A 22,568-nucleotide genomic window follows, 5' to 3' on the forward strand; every position below is an offset into this window, starting at 1 on the left:
CTCATAAGCCCCTTCAGGTGCTGGAAGGCTCCAGAAAGGTCTCCCTGGAACCTTCTCTTCTACAGGCTGAACAATCTCAGCTCTCTCAGCCCATCTTCACAGGAGTGCCCCAGCACCCTGAGCCTTTCTGTGGCCTTCCTCTGGACCCACTCCAACAGGTCCAAGTCTTTCCTGTGCTGAGAAGTGCAGAGCTGGATGCAGTGGTGCTGAGCACAGGAGCAAGCTTGGAATGAAAATATGAGCACAGGCTTTTTGCAGCTTAGATGAAAGAAATCTCAGTGACCTTCATACTGAAGCTGGATCCGCACAGGCATTCTGGACTACTTGCACATGACCTCATGGGCTTGTGGGCCAGTAGGGCTAATTCATCTGTCAATTGAGGAGATACCCTATTTATATAGAAAAATTGATATTATGTTCATAGGAGGAGGAACAGGCAGAATGGGAGGATTGACCCTTGAAACCTTGGACCATGAAAGGCTTTAGAACTAGTTTTGAAAAGAAGAAATAACAAGGAAAATAATTATTAATGTGGTAAAAAAAGGAGAGTGGGTTACATTGCTCTGATTTTCTTCCAGTATCTTTTGTCAGACCTCAAAAGAATTATGGATTGGCTACATAAAGGAAACAGTGGAGACAGACCATAACTGGAGTTACACAGATAATTTGATATAGGGTGCAATGGGGTTAAACTGGACCAGAGGGGGATAATAGAAGCATTTGAAACTAGACAGAGGATTTTATGAAGAGAACAGTGTTGACACTGCCAGAAGGCAGGAAGAAGGATTCTTGTGGAGTTGATTGTGGATTGATTTTTGGATTCATGTTTTCTCCTTCTTTTTTGCATCAGTTATCTTGGCAAAAATTCTTGCAACATGCTAAAAATGTGAAGATGATAGTCAATAGGTGGCATAGTCAATACAGAGGACGATCAGGAAATCAGACAGAATGAACTAGATGACAGTAATAAAAATGGAATGCAATTTAATACTGCCATGTTCAAAGACATTCACTGGGGAATTAATATGAATAACTGCTATTAGCTAAAAGCTTATATGAACGAAGGATGAGAACCTGAGTGGATTAGATGTCTTCCAAGCTACTCTGAGCCACCATTTGATATGACATGGGGAAAATCCAACATGATATTAAGTGCATCCCAGGTAATTCCCAGAGAAGTTGGGATGTATTACTGTCTTTATATCGCGTGCTCATGAAAGCTCTTTGGAAATACAGGGTCCCATATTCATGAAAGGGGAGTTTAGCTGCAGAGAAAGGCTATGAGGGAAAGAGAGAACCTGAAAAAAACCCCAGAATTTTCTTGGCTTGTCTAGCCTTAGATGAAGTCTTAGATGAGAAGGAGAAAATACCAGAAAGGAAAAAAATAGCAAATAGTCAGGGCAAGGCTACCTACAAAGGAATGGGAACTGGGGGCTCTAGCAATGAAAGGGACATAAATGTGAAAGGGGTGAGGCAATGAAGGTAACACCTGCACAGAAACTGGAGGAAAGAAGTGTCACTGTTGGGTAAGGGACTATCCAGAGGCATGGGGAACATGCAGCAAGATGAAGTGCTGTGTAGAATGCAGGTACACCCACAGCACTTCATGATGAAGATATTTCATGGAGAATTTTGGTATTGGTGAGACACGCCTGGAATGCTGTGTCCAGTTTCTGGCTCCCCAGTACAAAAGAGACATTGACAAACTGAAGCAAGTTTAGTGGAAGGACACAAAAATGTTTGGATGGAAGTTTGTGATATAAGAGAAGAGGATGAGAAAAATGGGATTGTTTAGCCTGGAAAGAGGTTTGAGAGGGGAGCAAGTATTGTCTTCAACCATTATAGAGGGGTCAGATCTGCATTTTTCCAGTACGCACAGGAAAAGGATGAGGAGCTGTGGACACAAGGTGCCAGAAGGGAAATTCCAGCTAGATTCCAAATAGAAAAAAAAATTCAGAGCAAGAGTGGTTGGGCTCTGGAACAGGCTGCCCAGAAAACACAGAAAAAGGCCCTGAGCTACCTCATCTACATTAAGATGTTATGCTTAAGATGTTGTACTGCTGAAAGCAGGTAGCGGGATGGCTGAGTCAGATCTCCAAGGTGCACCTCCCCAGGTTCCTTCCAGCCTAAATTATTCTATGATTCCATAATTATGATTTCACAAAGAAAGGTGTTTGACAATCAAAAGCAAGAAGGAGCCAGGCTTCTTGAATGCAGATTTGTTTATCCCAGATTTAGCACCAATACACCAATATACTTGGATGCAGACCACCATTCCTAACCCAGTGAGCATGAAAAGGTTCTGAACACACAACTCTACAGAAAGCCTTGGACTTCTGAGTGATGAATCTTGTGAAAAGCAGGGAAAATTAGACCAGTCAAGAAAACAGACAAGAAATACTTGAAGAAAAAAAAAATTAAAATCCAGGGATTTTTTTAAGAGTTTTATCCTAAAGAGTCTGCAGTGATAACAGTGGAGCACTGAAAGGAAGGGCCATACATACCTTCATTCCTGCTGATCTCTATGTCGGCAAAGAGTCCAATTTTGATGACTTGCCATAAAAGACCCAGAACCAGGTAAGGTTTCCCTTCTTTTAAGTCTTCAGCTCCAATGTTAACAACATGGCACCCAATGGCTGAAGCAGAGTTCAGGGCCAGGTTCAGATTTTCCTAGGGAAAGATGAGAACTTTTGAATGAGGCAGAACTTCAGAGCTGAGGCTACAGGAAGGGAGCATAGCCAAAACGAGTGAAATCTGTAGGCAGCTTCACTGTAAATGCATTTAAGCACACAGAACCATGTCTTTCCTGAGGCAGTGCTCCAGGTGGGTGCTCTGGGTGCTCACCAGGGTGGAATACAAGGACAGAACCACCTCCCTTGACCTGCTGGCCACAGTTCGTTTGATGCAGCCCAGGATACATGTCTGGCCACAGGGGGCTGGGTAATGCAGAGTCTGCTGGGGTTTACAGGCAGATTCTGGGCCTCAACACAAAGACAGAAAGGACCTCTTTTGGCAGAGGTGGCAAATGTCACGTCACAAGGCACTGCAGCTCAGAGCATACATCTACATTCACAGTGATGTCCTGGCTCAATCCTGGTTACCAAGGCCAGGCTCTCCCTAAGGCTAATGCTCGAGCTCATGCTCCAGTACAGTCGTAGCTTCAGCATGGGGCAAACTCTGCTCTGCTCAGTCCTGCACATGTGGAGGAGGAAAGGAGCTACAACCCCACCAACTGGCTGATATTCCAGGCTCGCCTCTCCCTAAGCACTCCGCAAAAGCCCTGATACCTAAGGTACAAGTAAGCTGCTAGCTGGCAGTGTTTGCAAAGAGCACGCTGTCCTAGGAATCAGTATGAATAAACCTGATGAGTTTTTAGCCTTGCAGTTCAGCCAAGGTCAGAACTGGTAATAACTGGACATTTTCTTTTTGAACTTTGGAGTATGGACTCCTGGTTTGGGAGTGTGCAGAGAAAGCTGAGGGATTCAGTGATTGACAGTGACAGGCAGAAATAAAAGTGATGTTTCAAGAACATTATGTTCCTTTGCCATTTCCTGACCATTTAAAATAAAGAGAATAAGAAAATCTGATCCTCAGGTCTATGCTACGCAAAAAGGTGGCTTTGTAAACAGAGTGCAAATAAGGCAGGCAGAGAAGCCTGGAAAACATAATTTATCACACAGATTTGCAGTTTTTCACATTAATTTCAGCACTGCTGTCATGACAGGGAGATCTGATTAGATACAAAATGCAGAGACAGACATAGTGTAAATTCTCATAAGCTAGAAAAATTGGACCATTTCAAATTAATTGCCTTTTCTCAACCAGACAGGTGTAAAAGGGTTAAGTTAAAGTGGAAGCTGTATTGATCAAATCATGTCTACATGTGACAGGGATTGATCTGAGCTGCATCATTAAGTTATGCTGCTGACCAAAACGATTAGAACTGAAAAATGAGGTATACAGCATAAAAATCCAATTTAATGGCTCCTGAGCTTACTTGAGTCTGGCTAATGTTCCATCAAATCAGAGTAGCTAAGGGCTAAACTGGGTTAGGTTCATATCTATTCCATATATCTATTTATACTCAGTACCAGGTACATAGATGTTGCTCATATAAACATATCTCTCTACAGACTGCTGTGTGAGAAACACAACAAACTTTAAGTAGCGAAAATTAATACCCTTTTGTCCATTTTAAAAATCATATACATGTCCATGTGATAGAAATAAAGGAGGGATTTAGTATTCAAGGTGAAATACTGGCTTGTAAAAGGCATGCAACAGCAATGGTCTGGTTTCGGGCATGTTGCACTGGCACACCTAGGGTCACAGCTAATATTTTGGTGAGGACATCAGAATGCAACAACAGCAGTTGTGAGCTCAGGTCCATTGTCATGCCTTAAAAGAGAGATTCAGCCTTCTGAGAGCTACTCCAACTGTAGTTGGTCACTGTATTATCTCTGTGCTTTGGCATTCATATGCCATCTACCACAAAAGCATCTAAAGCTCTGATCTGGTGAACATTATTTGTTGTGTTTGGTTAGTCAGGTTGCTCATATGTTTGGAAAGAAATGTAAATATAAGTCTTTGTTTTTTTATGACATGGACATGAGCATCTCACTGTGCCACAAACAGCTTGGCCTGACTGTGTTGGGCAGAACCAGTCTTTTCTCTAAGTGATTACACAAAAGCATCCTAAGGGAAAAAGCAAAGAACTCTGTTGTGTTTAGGTACCTGTATTGTGAAGGGTGTGAGTTTCTTTTTGTTGATTGTTCTCTCATCAATGGTATCTGGCACAGAAAAGTTGATCATCTTACTGGAAATAAAAGAAAAAAAAAATTACAAGAAATATACTAAGCTATGTGTGCACAAAATACAAGTATAGCTTTGGTTTTTACATTGCAGGACAAGTCTAAGAGCTGGAGAGTTGCTTAACAAAAATAGATTATCACCCTCTGCTTCTATATATATACACAGAGGCACGCACTCAATACTTAAGCAATACTTTTGGGCTACATACAGATTGTACTTAGGTGTGAGACCAAGAATGCCACAAGGTGAAGTTGTGTGAGAAGTTTATTGTGCAGAAAATGTCTGTGGAAGCGCTCACTGTTTTGTGCCGTTTTGTGTGAAACACTAGAACTCCTTGGGCAAAAATAAAACCAAGCAGCTCCTCAAATTTCACCTACTTCATCTAACTGTTGTTGTCCAGAGGCAAGGAAAAATTCTCATTAAGCATGAAATATGCTTTATATTTCTGAAGATAAAAGAAGCACAAAAACCCAAGTATTATCAAGGCCCTGAGTCTGCAAACGCTCCTGAGCTTAATGTGAATTCAGCAGGTTGTGTTTAAACAGAAATGTGAGTTTTTGCAGACTCATGGTTCCCGTTTGTGAGAAGGAAAGGTATCATTTACCAAAGCACTATGCCGTCACCGACTGCCTGGAAGAGGTCATCTGTTTCTGGATTCATTGGCACCACGTGCTTGCAGTCAGGGTCCTTCTCAAGGGCTTTGTTAATCCAGTTGACAAAGGCATATTTTTCTTCCTCTGTGGACACAACGTCAAATCCATCAGTTTGCTGTGCAGGGCCTCTGCCATCATTTTAGTGACAAAGGCAGAACTCCTGGGGAGCCTTTCCCATTGGTGTGACTGATGAACAAAACCCCACATGGAAGACCTCTCAGGAGACAAGCAAAGGAGCTGAGGACAGCAATGGGCTCGAGCTGGTCAATACTCCTTCAATACCCCTTCCCACTCACTGGGGTTGCCAGGGTCATGAGATCAAGCATATTACAGAGACTGGTAATGAAGTCCATGTGGTTCAGATGTGTGGTGCAGATGTTGAGCTCTGCAAGGGGTAATTTGTGCTTTCACAGTAATTTGAATGGATTGTTGCACCACTCTGCTAAACAGAAATCCTACAGAATTTCAAACAATTCTGTATTGTACATTACACCCTCTTCATGTGGAATATCTAGAAAAGCCTGACAAAGAGCATTCAGAGGGTAATGGGCAGATGTGCCTGTAGCTCAGCAGGCCTGAAGCACAGCTCTCCTGTACCAGCAGCAGCTCGCATGGCTCCCAGTAGCTCAGAGGAGGGGCCCTGTGGGATGAAGGTGGATGGAGCCCTTGGAAGCATCCCCTGTTCTCCAGAGAGAGTCAGTCCCCCACTCTTGTCCCTGCAGAAGATTGCCAAGGGTAGGACCTCCTCCCCACGGAACTGCTTCAGAGTGGGCTGTGCCCAGGAGGTAACAAAAACAACCAACTTTCAGCTTGGAGAAACAGGCTGGGAGAAAAGCCCTGATGGAGTTGTGCCCTCCATGGGAAAAAGTCAGGAACTATCAGGATGCAAGGGGAATTTACAGAATGAGTGCCTGCTGAAATGTGCAGGGAAATGGGTTCCCAGCAGTGGGGAAGCTGTGCCTTGCCTCCCTGGTGAGCAGGGACAGCAGTGGGCAGCTGCTGTCAGGGTGGGCAGCTGCACCTACCTGAGTAGGAGTGTTGTGTGCCAGCACTGGACTGCTCCGACGTCCCACCGATGGCACAGATCCCCTCCTTCTTGTTGATTTGCTTCCGGAATGACTTGGCAACATCATCACTCTTCAGGTCTTGGAAAATCTTTCAAGCATGAGAGAGGATTTTAGAATTTTGGAGAATGAAACCAAGCTAAAACAGTGATCTCTTGGGCCAGGAGACACATTCTCTCTGCTTGATAAATAGGGAAGGGCAGCTTGAGTATTTTCAGTGGGTTTCTGGGTACAATCTGTGTATCTGCTGAGTATAAAAGGATTAAACTCAGCTTTTATGCTTTCAAATCAGGGAACAAAGATCAGGTAAGTAATAAAAATGTTGCTTTGGAGCACAGCAGTTTGGGTTTGAAGAAAGAGCAAGTAAAAACCTACTTCTCCATCCCGAGGGAAATCCCACTATTTTAGCATTTGCTTTTGGCCCAGTTCAGACCAGAAAAAGAAGTTTTTTGATTAAAAAACGCCCCGTAAAGTTTTCCGTTTCGATCTGCTTACACCTTTTGTAATCATCTAGCCAGAACATCATTTTTTTGCAGAGTATAACTGAAAAACTATATCTTGGTTCATCAACCAAACTGAAAATATGACATTTATGCAGTGAGCAGCTGTATTCACATAATTTGTCCCAGTTAATTGCAGAATTTCTAGTTTGGTTATTTTCTGCTTTCAACTTTTCCAGTGAGGAGACTCATTGGATTAATGAGGTGCCCATGAGACCCTGTGCTTGTGCCTCTGCTGTGCCCTGGGGATCACCTTGAGTGACTGAAATAAATAACATCTTACTTACTGAAATAAATTCATCAAAACTGATCCTGCCATTCCCCGTGGCTGTCAGACTCTGAATGAGCTCTCTGGCTTTGTATCCTGGGAGAGGGAGATTGGCAGCCTTCAACACCTCTGTTAAATCATTGGTATCGATGAAGCCGTTCCCGCTGATGTCTGCAAAGATTAAAGCAAACTTTTACATTCTACATCAGCCCAGTGGCATTTTCTGCACATAAAGGCTGTTTGTATTTAACCCAAGGGAAGGTACGTTATATACAAAGATCTGTTGTCTTGAAATTTGGCATTTTCAATTGCTTTAGTGTTATTCACACCCAAGAAATAATTACAATCACTTTTTAAGGCAAAAAAAATTCCTCACAGTGGTGAATTTATATGTTTAGACAAATAAATTCATTAAACATTATTAAACCATTAAAGCTAGGTTTAAATGGATATAATTGCCATTCCAAGGTTTACACACTGACAAATGTGATCTATAGAGGAAGCATCCTCTCCACAGAACAGCTAAAGAAAATAAAGTTGATACAATGCACATATGCACTTATCTATGATTTGTGATTTTGGCCTGTTTTCTGGATTTAATAATATCAGAAATAGGCTGAAATGGCATATGGTCATCCTCAAAATAAAAACTTCTGTGTTTCTCTGTGATAATGCTAACATGAATACTCCTTCTGAGCTTCCTGCAAGTATTTAGTAGAGAAGATCACCAATACAGGGTAGTATTTGATTAGAGGATCACCAATACAAGTTCATAGTCCTTTATTCTCCACTTAGTGAAAAACTCCACAGATAAAAAAAGCAAACTGAGTTTATCACGTGGAGACTTTCTGTTAAAACACTGTAGTTATGACACAGATAAATGTATATATAGTTATATGGTATATATATATGTATATATAAATATGGTTATTTATATTTGGCTTTTAAGTATCTGTGTCTTTCTTTTGCTGCAGAGTTCTTTTCCCCAGAGGTGATTTCAAAGCAGTGTGTGCTGACTTCCTGCATAGGAAGTTGCAATTTGGGTCACTTGTTGCATGCTGCAAAAAGACACTGAGCTCTCAGCATCAGTAGCACGGATTAACACAGATTACAAAGAGTGTCCTATCCATCTCACCATGGCATTCAACACAAGGGTCTGGACTTGGAGAGGGAATGTCTGGGAGAGGAATGACAGCTTCCTTCCAGCCTTTGGGGGGGCAACCAGATCTACTGGAAGGTGTCCCTGCCATGGCCATGGAGTAGGAATAGAAAATCTTTAAGGTCCCTTCCAAGCCAAACCATGCTGGGATTCTGTAATTTGCCTTGTCAGGGCATTGGGTGTACAGGGCACTCACAGGGACCTGATTTTTAAGATTGCCAGGCTAGACTACTGTGTGCTCAGCAATCAACCAACCACCTCCTGCATCAGCAAGGACAGCTGATGAGGGCATCACCCAGCGAGGCTGATAGGAGTTCAGTGAGCTGTGAGAAGAACAAATTCCTTTTCTTAGAATTTGGGTAGACAGTGATGGGTCTGTGTGACTTTAAAGGAGACAAATCAGACGAGATGTCTAAAGGTTTGGAAAGAAAACACACAGTAGAAAGGGCTTGAAAGGTCATTGTGAAGGGATTTCAAATTTTTTATCCATCTGCATATTTGTCCTCTCCACACTCTTCTTTTCCATAGGGAATAATCAATTTACATTAAAATAAAACCTTTTTGCCTTCCAAATAATTTGTTGTGGATAAACAATATTCTTGGGAAAACACTTGAGAATATTTCCAACATGGTTTGCTGTACAGCTTTCAAGTTTTTTTGTAAACCCTGCTGGAGCCCCAGCCCCCACTGTGTAAGAGGCCAGTGCTCTGCAGTGAGCTGATGTGGTTTCATCTGGGGGGCCTGCAGTGGCAGGAAAAGGGCTTCCTGTGGCTGATGTGACAGAACAGAGCAGTGCTGGAGCAAGCTCCTTTTCCTCACTGCTGGTCAGCCAGACCATGAGAAAAGAGCTAGCCACAGGTTGACACTTCAGCAGTGCCTTTGCTCTTGGCTGCACTCACCAACTTTGCTGAAGGCCTCCCGGAGCTCTGCCAACTCCTCCTCGGAGAAGTGTGCTGTCGATGCCATCCTTGCTTCTGTGAGTGGCAGGTCTGCAAGAGCAAGACAGTTGTTTCATTTGCTGCTTTATGAGTTTGCAATTGTGATGAAACAGAGAGGTTTTCACTTGGGTTTCAAAGTTTTGGAGCAGGTTGCCATAGCTGAAAACCCAGCTCCTCTCTGTAACCTGAAATCAAGTGAAGGGATAAAATCCTGTGTAGATGAGATACAATTCCATGTCCCTCCTGTTGATTTGCCAGGCCCTGCTCAAAATTACAACAGTTTTATTTATACTAATTTCACTGGAATTAAATTCTACCTCTGCTGACTTTCATTTCTCATGGAGAACGTGGACTAAATGGTGCTGGTTCTTGTAATTCCCCCTTGGAAACACAATTATCCAGTCCTTTCTTTGGCAGTGCTGGCAGAGAAGCAGCCTCGGGGCTCTGGGCTGGAGCCAGAACCTCAGGGGACATTTGTACCACTTACCTTTAGGTAGCTAATGAGGAGGCTGCTCACCCTTACAAGGTGGAGGGATTGAGAGAAGCTCCTTCACAAGGCGCTCAGAGCACCAGGTCTGGCTTCCCAAAAGTCAGCTACTTCTCTCCCTGGATATGTGGGGAGTTTAAGGATTGTCCTCCCAAGGCACCTTAGTTAGTGCCTGAGGCTGGGTGGCTTTAGGAATGTGTGGCCAGAAGGAGTTTTCCTGCCTTTTCTCTCATCAAAGATACAAAACAAGAGCAAGGATTAGACTTTCACTTTACAGGCACTTTCCTTAATAACCAGAAAGGGAAAGTTCTCTTTGTTTTATGGCATCATTAAATACACTGCCAGAAGATCCACATTATCCCCATCTGCTTTTTCATGCACCTACTGTCCCTTGCATATATTCATGAGGAAACTGTTCAGGAGACAGACTATCTATTATTCTATATTTGTGAGAATTACTATAGTGTCCTATGTCTCTTTAAGTATTAATTAACCAAACAACTATTTAAATAGAATAGAATGGAAACCTGAGTTGATCCTGTGGTTGTGGTTGCTGTAGATACAGTAATCAAATGAAGGGAAAAAATCAGAAATGTACCATTCCCAAACTAAAATTCACACTTCATAATTAAAAAAAAACCCCAACAACCTAGATTTGCAATAGCCCTCTGTAAAAACACAGAGTTATGTACAGCCTATCTGGGCTTCAGAGTCAAAATGCTTTGCAGAACTGATGCATTGATTCCTTGTGTCTGTGAAAACCACTATGGACATGGCTTTGAAATAGCCCAAAAGCAGCTCATGTGGATAACTTCTTCTCTGCTGCCTTTCAGTAGTATCATGCACCCTTTTCCTGCCTAATCACTGTGGTTTTAGGATGAAGACAGCAATAAAAAAATCTGTTCATTCACTCCAACCATGATAAATAGAGAAGTGCAGCAGAATCCCTAATGCCATGGCTCTTGCAGTTGGTTCTAACCATCATACATTCAAGGATCACCTTCAAAAACCCGTATGATCCACTAGCATTGTGGGTTATGTATGTTAGGGTCAAATTAGTTCCATAGTCTTCACCCAGTCTTCCTGGTATCTTTCCTGCCTCTGATTCCTCACTGCCAATCTTCTTCTGTTGCCTGCTGTGTGTTTTTACAAATTGTGGTTTAACTAAAATGCACCTGTACACATGAAAATCTTACACTACCAGCCAGAAAATCCACATTCCACTGCAAGGTCATTCCTTCTAGTCCAGTCACTTGATCAAGCAATATAATTCGCAACACAACTTTTAATAGCATGAAAACTGTTCCAGGCTTAAGAGGTAGGAAACACTACAGGTTTTTGCCTATAACATTACTCGTGCAAAGTAACCTTGAGAAAAAAGTATCACCAGCATAAAACGGCCTCTTCCAGATTGCATAAGAAGTTATGACTTCTGGTATGTAATTAAGTAATCTGTTAAATTCAGAGAATCCTATTAGTAGTACACATGTTTACATATGTGGACATTTATAGTAATAATAGGATGAAGGGCTTTGCTGTAATGAGCCCTTTTGATTTCCTTAGATCAGTTTTATCCACTGCTGTGAAGGTAACTGCACTTAGCTGAGCAATCAGATTCATCTCAGGTGCACAGCAAGAACAAGGACTGGTCCTCCATCACCTGAGGGGTGGCTGTCCTCAGGTGACAGGAGGATGGTCACTGCCTGCTCCAACACACAATGGAGCTTCTCCTACAGTTTCACCCTCAGCACCTCTGGACTTCAGCCTGTCAGTTCCAGTATCTAAATCCACTGGGTGTTGCTGATTAATACCCCACTGTGGTTTCACAACAGTGAGATTCAGAAAGGCACCAGAATTTTCAGATTAAAGGCTTCAGAGTTATTCCCAACCAAAAATTGCTGTCATTTTTTAAATTGTTCAAGCAGGAAAAACAAAACAAAAGGAAATCAAGTGAGTAAAACTCCAAAGCCTTAGCAACACACTGGAAAAAAAAAAAAAAGAGAAAAAAAAAAAAAAAAAAAGAGAAAATCTCCTTTTAAAAAGCCACTTTAAATACCTTTTAAAAGGTATTAAAAAATAATACACTCTAAAAAGCCATTTTAAATACCTTTTAATATTTAAAATTCTTATTTTGCTTAGATCATAAAATGATAATATAATAGGCCCACAGAGGTGTAAAATGCTTCTGAATAGTAGTGGGAGAGTCAGGCCCAATATTTTTTACTGATTTAACCAGCCAAGAGCAGAGGCATTTGCTTCTGGGGTTTAACCTCTTTCAGCACTTCACCATCCCCCATGCAAACTGAAGGGCATCCCATCAAGAGAGCATCCTACAGTCCTGGGTGAATAATCCAATTACTCATAACTCACAAGGCATTCTAAGCACAGAGTGCACTGCTTCACTCCAAAATGTTTGCAAAATCAGTATGAGCAGGCAGAGAAAAAATGAGAGGATGATATAAGAGCAAAGGAGAATATGTGGATGAGCAATGATGATGAGCAATGTGAACAAGTTGAAAGAGCTCCTTTGGAGGGAACATGTGTTGAGGAGCCATCTGAGGAAGGAGCAAAGGGAAAACCAGCTGGTGAGAGCCAGGCAATGGCTTTGAGCAAAGTGATGTATGGCCAGAAGCAAAGAGGAAAGCTGGGCAGGGGAGAGGTTTGGCAAGCCAGAGGGGAGTTTGGTACAGACTGAACACAAACAGCTCAGCTGTCAGCACAGACGAGATATTGAAGATCAGGAGCAGCTGGGAGGAAGGATCTTGAACTTGGTGTGATGGAAGATCAGTGAAAGAGCCAAAGTGTCTCAGGGAGAAAAGGTGAAAGTCAGCACGTGCTTAGATGCTGAGGCAGGATACTGAGGGGGGAAGACACCTCCCTGGGGCAGAGCAAGAAAGGCAGTGGAACTGCCAACAAGAAATAAATGGAAGGTAATAAACATTCAGAAGGAAAATAGAAAACTCCCTGAGACAGTCTGAGATTCAGATGGCTTCAGGACATCCGGATTACAACACTGCCTGGAAGCAACACTTCTTGCTAGTTTGGCAAGCAGCATAAACCCACTATTGCAAAAGCAAAACATAAAGTTGTGCAAATACCCTCTTTCCTCCTCAGAAGACTGCTGAGTTACCAGCTGGTGTAAAAAAGGGAAGAGGTTCTCACCTAAGCTGCTGAGAATACAAGCAAACTGGTACCAAAAGAGCCTCTAGCAAAGCACTCCCTTCCCTGCCATCATTTCCAAACCAATACATCACAGCCATGCCCTAAAGTTTCCTTTTATTTGACCTTATCCTCAGAAGAACCTATAACCACACTGATGTTTTAAGAGATCTAATAACAAACTATTTTTAGACTGGAATATATAGGAAGAACTAAAATAATCTTAAAACCTGAACATAATTGCTAAATTGAAACACAGGGATATTGATGTTCTTTCATTTTCTTTTCGATTTTGAAGCCATCCTCAGAGGAGCTGCCTGGTTATGCATTGCTTGGCAAAGTGCACACCCACCAAGCACTATAAATAATAAATGGCAAAGCCATTAAAACCTCAAGGTTTCCAAGACTTGTATTAAATGGTTACCTTGTTTGATACTTCTCTCCACTGCACTGGTGTTTAAGCTTTGTTGCAAGCAAGGCAATGAAAACCTTGAAGATGGGAAATGGCACTTTATCTATAAACATAAACTTGTACCTTTCCTCAAAACAAAAAAGCCCATTTCATGGGCCAGCACTGCCTTTCACAAACATATTTAGTCAGGACCAACTTAACTGTGAATTTGGTGTCAAAAAAGTCAAAGACACTACCAAAATTTACCCCCTTTCTACCATCAGGGCTTTGCTTTGTTCATGCACTAGTACTTTGCTAATTATATGATAATTTTTCTGTTGAAGAGTGACATATGTTCCCTGGCATATATAAATTTCCTGCTATCTTCCCTTCAAACTTGCTTATTTTTTTCTGAAAGTGATGAAATAATCTGTGTTGCAAAACACAGCTGTCAGAGTTTCATGGGGCAGTGTGAGACTGTCCCCCTGCACAAACAAAACTCTGCTTTTCACTTTGCCAGAGCTCAGAGCTCTAGCTCCTTTTTTCCCTCTTATCTCACTCACAAATTCAATTTCCAACGTCCAGCTTTCTGTAAGGGCTGGGGAATACTTCCCCAGCTCTCTTCTGCATTAGACTTTTCCTCCCAGCTGACATCAAGGAGGCAGCCCCAGCAATCCTCCCCCGAGGTACAGCCTGCCCTGGATCATGCCATCAGCAGGGAGGATTGAGAGAAGAGTCCTTAGACTTGTGCAGAAACTCTTGTGACAGATCTGAAGCCTCCTGAAGGCCAGAACATACAAGGGAAAACAAGACCATCTTGAACATATTCAATATTTGTCCCATGTTTATTGCCCCTTTGCATACCTGCCTATTCCTGGTCACTCTTCAGAATATCCCTGATAGCATATTCCTCCCCAGAAATGTTTTCCTTCATCTTTCTCTCATAAGATACCACACATAAGTCCATAAATCTATATGCATTTATGTCAAATTATTTGTCTCAGCTGATTTCCTACAATGTGGAGGGCTGAGGAGGAGACAAGAGAAGATTTTTGAGTTAGGTTCCGAATCTTTCCTTCTGGAGACAAGTTTTTGCCATTTTCATTGCTACTAAAGGGTGAGAAAAAGGTGAATTATACAGTTGATAGAAGAAGCAGTGCTACAAAATGACAGCAGTGTGGCCTAGAAGTTCCTCAATTTGAAAGTTTCATCTTGTGCCCATCAGCAAAAACCTTCAACAAAAATGTAGCAGGCAAAGCTATCTTGTAGACGATCAGCCAAACATGTTCTTTAGCATAATCCAGAGTAGTTAATCTCTCAATTAAACTGCAATCTCAGCATATATGCTACTATCATGCTTTTCTCCTACATATGTATTATTAGCTGTTTGTTCTCTTACAGTTCTGATCAAAATAATGTACTTACATCCCTGCACCAGCAGGGTGATCATACTGCACCCACAGCAAAATAGGATAATTTTTAGCTTTAATGCTAAATGAAAGTGAGCTGCCAGTGATCATTTGCAGTGATAGCTCAGGGGTATCCAGCCTTCTTAGACAAACAAACAATCCCATCAATGCCCTTTATTCTTGTTTCGTGTCACAGCTTCCAGGCAGACTGAATGGATTTTTTTTTTTGTGACAGCTTTTTTTCTGCTCATGATGTAAGATGAAAACTAGAGTTCCTATCTCTCTTCCAGGCTGCTGAGTTACTCAGGCAGGCGCTCATCGTGGCTGACAATATCAGCAAACGCAAACACATTTGGAACTGCATGCCAGTTAGACACATTTCTTACAGAAGGACTTTGAAAATCATTTAAGAAGCACAAACTGCAACATTTTCAAACACATGAGGTGGTTCATTTAAAAAAGTTAGTTTTTCATGTTGTGCATGTTGGGCTGTGACACCTTCCCTACTGAAATAACTACAGATAAATAAGAGTATTTTAAAAATTTCCACAAAGATGCTGAGCTAGATTTTAAATCCTAAAGTAGACAGAAACATCCTTAACAACTCTGTTAAAAATGGGTAACTTGGATGACAATACTTTCAGTTTGAGTGGCATCATGCTGTTTAAATCAGCATTCAAGACACCAAGAGGAGTCTTTCTGAAGATATGGCAAATACTTCCTCCCTAGTACGACAAAGATTCATAATGTAGCCTACAATAAATGACAATCTTTGCCTCAAAGGTTTTTTAAAAGACTGGTGTCTGCAACAGCAAATCTTGCCATGTATGTAGGCACTGGGATTATTAAGATGTTTCCCTTTATCTGTTTTTTTGCTTATACAATTTGAAAAAAGATACCAAGAAAATACATTTATCACTGTTCAGAAGGAACACAGCAATGCCCATGAGTTATTTGTTAATGTTCCATTTCATAAAGGACCTTATTTGTCAATGTGATGCCTGAGTCCTAAATCAAATACAGGTCAACAGTAGGGAAGGGAAGGGAAAATCCACAGGGTCTGGAAAGAGATGGAGCTCTCTTTCCAATGGACCACTCAGTGGCAGGAAGGGCTAACCCTTCAAGGAAATTAAGACATTGAAAAAGCAGAGCTCTGAACCTATAAATACTCTCCTTATGTGTCTTGTATCTGTCAGATACATCCTACTAGGGAGACAGCATTTAGGTGCATATTATTTTTCAATCAGAGTCTGTAGAATTTTTCTTTAAAAAAATAGAAAATTGATCCAGTACACTACATTTCTTGTTGGGTCACTTATCTTTCTCATCTCTAGCTAGCTTTAAAGTGAGAACATTTTTTCCATAGATAAAGGAACATTTTGATTCTCAAACTGACAAACAGCTTCAGTCATTCAACAGGTGTCCCATTTGGCATGGAAAGCCCTGTCCCACCCAGTTCCATCTTCACTAACAAGGGTGGGAGAAGAGGAGAGCATCTGCAGGGTCTGCTTTGGATATAGGTATGAGAATATCCCAGCTTTGCCCCAACACAGCTGAGGTGGCAGATGGGCATAAAACCCTGGACAGACAGATAAAATCTTCTCTTCCTATTCCTGTGTGCTCCAGCCTGAGGGTGAGAGGCCAGGTCACGAAGCACTGACCCAAATGTGCTGTAGAATCCTGGTAACTGATGCAGGAAAAAGAGAAAACAGCCTCTGCTTCCAGTTTATTTGCAAACAAACAGCTCCTCTGTGCATGGAAAACATTAAAAACATGTTCCAGCTGTAAAAAGGAGGTTTTTAGATACAAACACATATTTGCTTTTGCCTGGTTCCACAAGGATTTATGAATCTATTGCTGTCTCTCCCATGCCAGGAGTTGAATTCTGTCCTCAGTTTTTCTGGACACCTCAGTGATTCCAGCAGTGACCAGGCCCTCCCCACCCACAAAATCAGACCAGAAAAAGAAGTGCACATCTGAACACAGCCTTCCTTACCAGCTGTGCTGTTGCTTGGACCCCCATCCTGTGGTGGTGCCGTGCTGGGAGCTGTAGTGTGCAGTGGGGAACTCAAACAGCACCTGGAGCAGCAGAAGGCACAGTCCTCCCGCCCCCCGTTCCTCTGAAGAATGATTTGGCTTTATGGCATGGTCCCCAAGCCTGGTCACTGGATGTCCCTCTCATGCCTCTCACATGCCACTCTCCTGCTTGTTGGCACAGCCTCCATGTCCAGGACACCCTACTTGTTTCATCAAGGGGCAGGAATTTATTTCCCATCCTACATCTTTCCCCTTGGATAAGTGCAAAAATGCACAGAGCATCCAACAGACCCATCCAAGTACTCCATCCTGCAGCACTTAAATACTGTTTCAGATTTTTTCCTAAATATTTTTCATTTTGATAAATATTTTACATTTTGCATCAGCATTTCACGGGAGTCTGCTGTTTTGCATGAAGGAGCTGGGTATGAAAATGAGCTGCATTTCTGAATGCACTCCCCCGATCTCCCCATCTCTTTCCTTCCCCTTTACTCAATCGCTTCATAATTCTTTCATGCTTTAAAACAAACAAAAGGTAAAGACTTTTACAGTAGGTTCTCTATCAAGATCACTCTACTCCAAGCAGCTGTTTTAAGCTGCTCATGACTGAAATCAGAAAGAAATGGTATAAGAAAAATTGAGAGCAAAATACAAGACAATGGAGTGTGTGGCAGGTTCTGTGAGCAAGAGAAGAAGATCAACACTGCTAGATTTAAGTACAAACATTTTATGACCATAATAATTTTCAGTCCAAAGAGACACTCTAGTCCAGTTGAGGAAACAGATTCAAACCCAGTAAGATAATACATCCTTTTTTTAACCTTCAGCTTCTGATCTAAGTAAATCTGGACCTTATGGTCAGGATGGAAGCAGAAATTCCCGCTCATGTTACCAGCAAGAAGGCAGGTACTTCCCAGCCCCTCCTGGCTCTAGGATCACTTCTCAGGGGAGTTTCCCACCACAGAGGGGGTTTCCACATCTCCTGTCTACTCATGAGAGCTTCCCCAGCTCAGGAGGCCAGACTGATCCTGTGGGCAGGCAAGAGGGGAGGAAGGTGAAACATGCTGGAGTTTCTCTACACTAGAGGTGTCAGGGTGTGCTCTGCTTTTAGCAAGATGATCAAACCCCATCTGCTGAGCAGCCAGCTGCACTTGCTAGAGATCATCTTCACCTGACACCTGTAGCAGTATGAGATCAGTCAGCCAGCCTGGTCTGAGACTTTGGTTATGATAACAAAGATCTAAAGTTCCATTGGATCAATGTTCAAACCAAATTCATGTGCCAAGGGAATCACTATATGACAAAACCAGCAAGGTTACTGCTCTTACAGAGAAGACAGTTAAGCCTGAAGGCTCCTGTTCACAATAGTACCACCAAAAATATCTGTAGATATTTGCAACTCACAATTCATCTAGAGCCTGAGCTGAAATCCCAAAGAAGGCAAGCGACAAGCCTGACCAGATTCACCAGTCAAGATCTTAGAAGGCAAATATAACACTAGGACTACCCCATGCCACCATTTTAAAAGCAGAAGTTCCTACTGTAATCAATCTCTATCATGAATCAGTTTTATTTATCCACTGGAAAGTAAAATTACATTTCTAAAAACCTGTTATAAATGTCCTAACAGCCAGCTGATTACATTGTAAGAACTACGAGCCAAAATACATTATACTTATGAATCAGTATTTTTCATTACTGAAATTAAAATTATCTTCTTACATGGATCCAGTCTGCAATCTAAATAATGGCTTCTTACTTTATCAAGCCCTTCCAAGCCAATGCCAACTCCAAGACTACCATTCTACTCAGCCAAAAGCCACTCTGCCAAATTAAATCTATCAAACACTTTCCTGAAGGTCAGTAGAAATGCCGCGCACAAGACTACTGGAAAATGTTTCATGCTAATACAGAACCTGCTCTGTTTTTTCATGGCAGCCACAATTTCCTGTGGAGTTAAACTGCTCAGTGGTTCTCAGTGAGGGCAGCTTGCCAAAAAACCACCAGATGCTGTGATCTTACCTCCCGGGCTCAGGCAGTGGGTCAGAGCAACGAAGAGATCAGCAGCTGCAAATCCAACGGAAAGGGCAGAACTGCTTAAAGAAACCAAACGTTGTAGGGTGGAGGGACTGCAAAGCAGCTGTCACTGCAGACAAGGAAACCCTTCCTGTTCTGCAGCACAACTAGGCAAGCCCCAGAGTGCGAGCCCACGACTGAGCCCAGAGAGGGAAGTGAGTGGTGACAAAACCCCATAGTGCAATAGATTTTTGTCTTTATAAGGAAACAAAGAATTCTCTGGTCTCTACCTCTTCACCTCAGTTCTCCTCCAATAAGGGCCACCGCTTTGCGTCGCTTCCTCTCACTACCGCTCTCGTTCGCGGAACACACGCGCGCTCAAAACGCTTCCTCTCTTCACTGGTAAGGGTAGCCACACTTGAGGCACAGAGCAGCAAGGTCTGCAGTGATGCCTCATCCACCAGGCAGGGCTGGCTGCCAGGACAGGCTGGGGCAGAGTCACCAGGCATGGAAACTCCTCAGCACTGCCACGCAACCTCTGCCAACGTTAGACTGCCCTCCCTGTGAAAACTTTTTCCGTGCAAGTGATTGGAATTTCCTTTGATGCAACTTGTGACCTTTTCATTATCAGTGTTCACCGCGCTGGCTCCATCTTCTCTATGAGCTCTGATTAGGTTGGTGTAGATCCAAGGTTGGCCAAGATCACTCTCAGCCTTCTCTTCTCCAGGCTGAACAAGTTGAGCCCTCTCTCCCTGTTCTCTGACCTGTTGTGCTCCATGCCAGTAGCATCCTGGTGTCTCCCTACAGTTTGTCTAACCTTTTATTGAACAGGGAAGCCTAAGAAAGAACACAATGCTCCTCATACCACCTCACAACTGACATAGATTTCAAGGGTCACATGTAAAAGTGCTCGATGGATGCAAACATAAACCATCTTTCAAGCCCTGATGATGCAGCATTGCAGAGGTCTTAGATCTGAAAACACTTCAAGAGAGAGAAGTTAATAATCAGTCCCACAGGGATTTTAAGAAATGTTCTGCAATCTTAACAGCAAGATTCTTGCTACTTTCCACAGGCTGAAGAATCATCCTTCAGATTTTTCAAAAACTTCTGTTCTGACTTTTACCTCTGAAAACAGGCAGGTGGAAACAATTACCAAAATATATGTCTTTAATGAAAAACTGTCATTCACCTGACCATGAGCCACATGCTATTGTAAAAAGATTCAAAGAACCCCTTTCAATAACAAATCTCCATAATTAAGATCCATCCTTGAATCAGCATACATTTGCTCTCTTCAGAGGTACGCTGAAACACTTTCCAGGCATTTTTGGCTACTCACTTCTGTTGAAATAAATACTTCCTCTATAGTATTTGATTATTTGATAGGCTGTGCCACAGCTCCTATTCTTTGTTTTCTAGGATATTTTACACAAGCCTGATGGTTTCCCAGCTTTTTTACTTACAGACCTTTTCCAAATCCTAAGTTACTTTTGCTGGTCTCCATGACATCCCACTAAATGCTGCAATGTCTTTTCTGAGATAAGGACGAGGGCACCAAAGGGATGTGTGCTCTAAATCTGACATCCCACTTGCACAGGAAAACTGGGGTGGGTGTTTCCTTATCAGACAAGTTTGCTTAACACTCTTAGCACCCTCTCTTGAGTTGTTACAGCTTGTGCAGAAGGTGGGGGAGCAACTCAGAGTTTCCACCATGCTGTGTGGTATTTTATATTTGTGTGACCTAGACTGAGTCCAGCACTGTGTCCTCAGCACTGATTCAATACCAGCATAACCCATAGGCACCAGATGTGTTAAAGAAGTGTTCAAACAAGCTTGGAAATACAAAGATGAGATTTAAAGTATGATGGATTTATGAGGCAGACATAAACAAAACACATATTTGACACATGGATCATTAATCCCTTTTTCTGCCTCATTTCAAGACCTGCTGGATTGTCACTGTGTAGCTAATAATGCTGTCTCACCAAGTATTATTAAATTTAGGTAGTCTTTAGATACAGCCCCAGCTGTCACCACAGCCTTCAAACCCTTCCACGAGTCATCTTCTCCTTCCTCTGCCCCTGAGCCAGCCCCACAGCTCTGAGTGACAGAGCACTTTCACTTCAACCTCCTCAGCTGCCAAAGGGTCTCACCTTGCTCCCCTTCACCCCCAGGTGCCTTGGGGAGCGCAGAAACTGCCTGTGCTCTCCTGCCACAAAGCTTGGATGTTTCTTAGCAAACTAAGTGACAACCCAAAAAGTATGCAGGAGCCAGTAATCCCACTTCCACCAATGAATGGGAATTTATTTGAAGGATCTGGGGCATCTGCCTAAGAAGAGGTCCAGCAGCTTCATCTGACTTGGCAGTGCTGTGTTCTGGAAGCCAGAAAGGGTTTGCAGGGATCCCCAGCTGGGGAGGGAGCTGGGGTCTGCTCTAGGTCAGTCTTTTCCCTATGGGCACTAGGGCAGTGTGTTCCTGGGGTGGCCTTTCCTGGCACACCCACCTCTGGGCACTCACATTTTTAACTGCCCACTGCAATCTCCCAAGAACTTTGCCTTCCTGCAGGCTGCTTCTGCTTCAGGAAATTACTTTCTCCAAAAGCCATTCCTTTGCAAAATCACACTGATATGATGCAATGTCTTCCTCACCACAGCTGATTGGGTCACAGGTGTAGACCATGCTCTGGGGTGGGAAGAGCATGATAGGGAGCAGAGTGGGGACTGCAGCACAGATCTTCCAAATGAATGAAAGCTTCTTGTGGACCTTGCAAAATGTCTGACTAAATGACAGCACAATTTTAAATGAACCCTTTGAGAGGAACATCCTGGTCCATGAAAAAATAGGGCAAATCAAAATAATGGAAATTATTTTAAAATGATCTCCTTTTAACAAATCATATCTTGCTCATGCATAAGTACAGAGGATCTAATTCCCACTACAGTTTGATGCTATCTGAATTGCAATGTTATTTTGTGACTCTGTCCTTGTTTCTATGAAAGTCAGTGACACTTCCTGTAACCACTAGTGATTTAAGCACTGAACTGCCTCTGAATATGGACCCTGAGAACCTCAATGCTGTTGAAAGGTAAATGAGTCTTTGTGAACAGGAGTCATTACTCTGATGGCATGTGCTCAGGTGCCAGTTGGTAATTTGACCCACTGCTGGGTCTGTGTTAGCAGGGTACCCTGAGATGCCACCTGTGATCTCTGCAGGAGAGAGAATACTACAGGCTGGGGCTTTGCAGAACGCATGTGAAACTCAGACCTTTTACACTGTATTCTTCCTGCATTATGTATGCCAGAAAAAGCCTTGAGAATGCAAAGCACAGCTGGGTGATCCCATTGAACTTGTCACAACATGGATACTGGGGTCTGTTGGGGGTGAGATCATGATATCATGAAATATCTCTTGGTGCAACATGAGCTTCTTTTACTTTGTCTAAATCTGTTCATGCAGGAAGGAGTGGGGTGGCCAGGTCTTTGCCTCCAGCTGGAGTCTGCCACCATGCCCTCCCTCCCTGAGAAACCTGGTCTCCAACCCTCATTCAACCACCACAGTCCATGGCAGGACTCACCAAGCTCCATGGGGCTCTGGTCTGGGCATTCCCAGTGGCGGGAGGGGAGGGGAGGGGAGGGGAGGGGAGGGGAGGGGAGGGGAGGGGAGGGGAGGGG

The 22,568-nt window shown here is 42.8% G+C and overlaps 1 protein-coding gene across 4 annotated transcripts in view; it reads right to left on the minus strand.

The window, feature by feature from the left end:
• LCP1 (lymphocyte cytosolic protein 1) overlaps positions 1 to 22,568 on the minus strand; it is a 47,707-nt gene that overhangs the window by 11,123 nt on the left and 14,016 nt on the right. For 3 of the 4 annotated variants that reach the window (XM_064408756.1, XM_064408754.1, XM_064408753.1), the window contains exons 2-7: positions 9,356 to 9,445; positions 7,317 to 7,468; positions 6,491 to 6,620; positions 5,417 to 5,549; positions 4,735 to 4,816; positions 2,505 to 2,670 (exon numbers count right to left, since the gene is read on the minus strand). In XM_064408756.1, the coding sequence (XP_064264826.1) occupies positions 2,505 to 2,670; positions 4,735 to 4,816; positions 5,417 to 5,549; positions 6,491 to 6,620; positions 7,317 to 7,468; positions 9,356 to 9,422 (730 nt within the window). In that variant the 5' untranslated portion in view covers positions 9,423 to 9,445. Of the gene's footprint in view, positions 1 to 2,504; positions 2,671 to 4,734; positions 4,817 to 5,416; positions 5,550 to 6,490; positions 6,621 to 7,316; positions 7,469 to 9,355; positions 9,446 to 18,899; positions 19,095 to 22,568 lie in introns of those variants that run through there. The other variant, XM_064408755.1, reaches the window with a different exon arrangement.

Source organism: Passer domesticus, chromosome 2 (genome assembly GCF_036417665.1).
Source record: "Passer domesticus isolate bPasDom1 chromosome 2, bPasDom1.hap1, whole genome shotgun sequence".
Lineage (NCBI taxonomy): Eukaryota > Metazoa > Chordata > Aves > Passeriformes > Passeridae > Passer > Passer domesticus.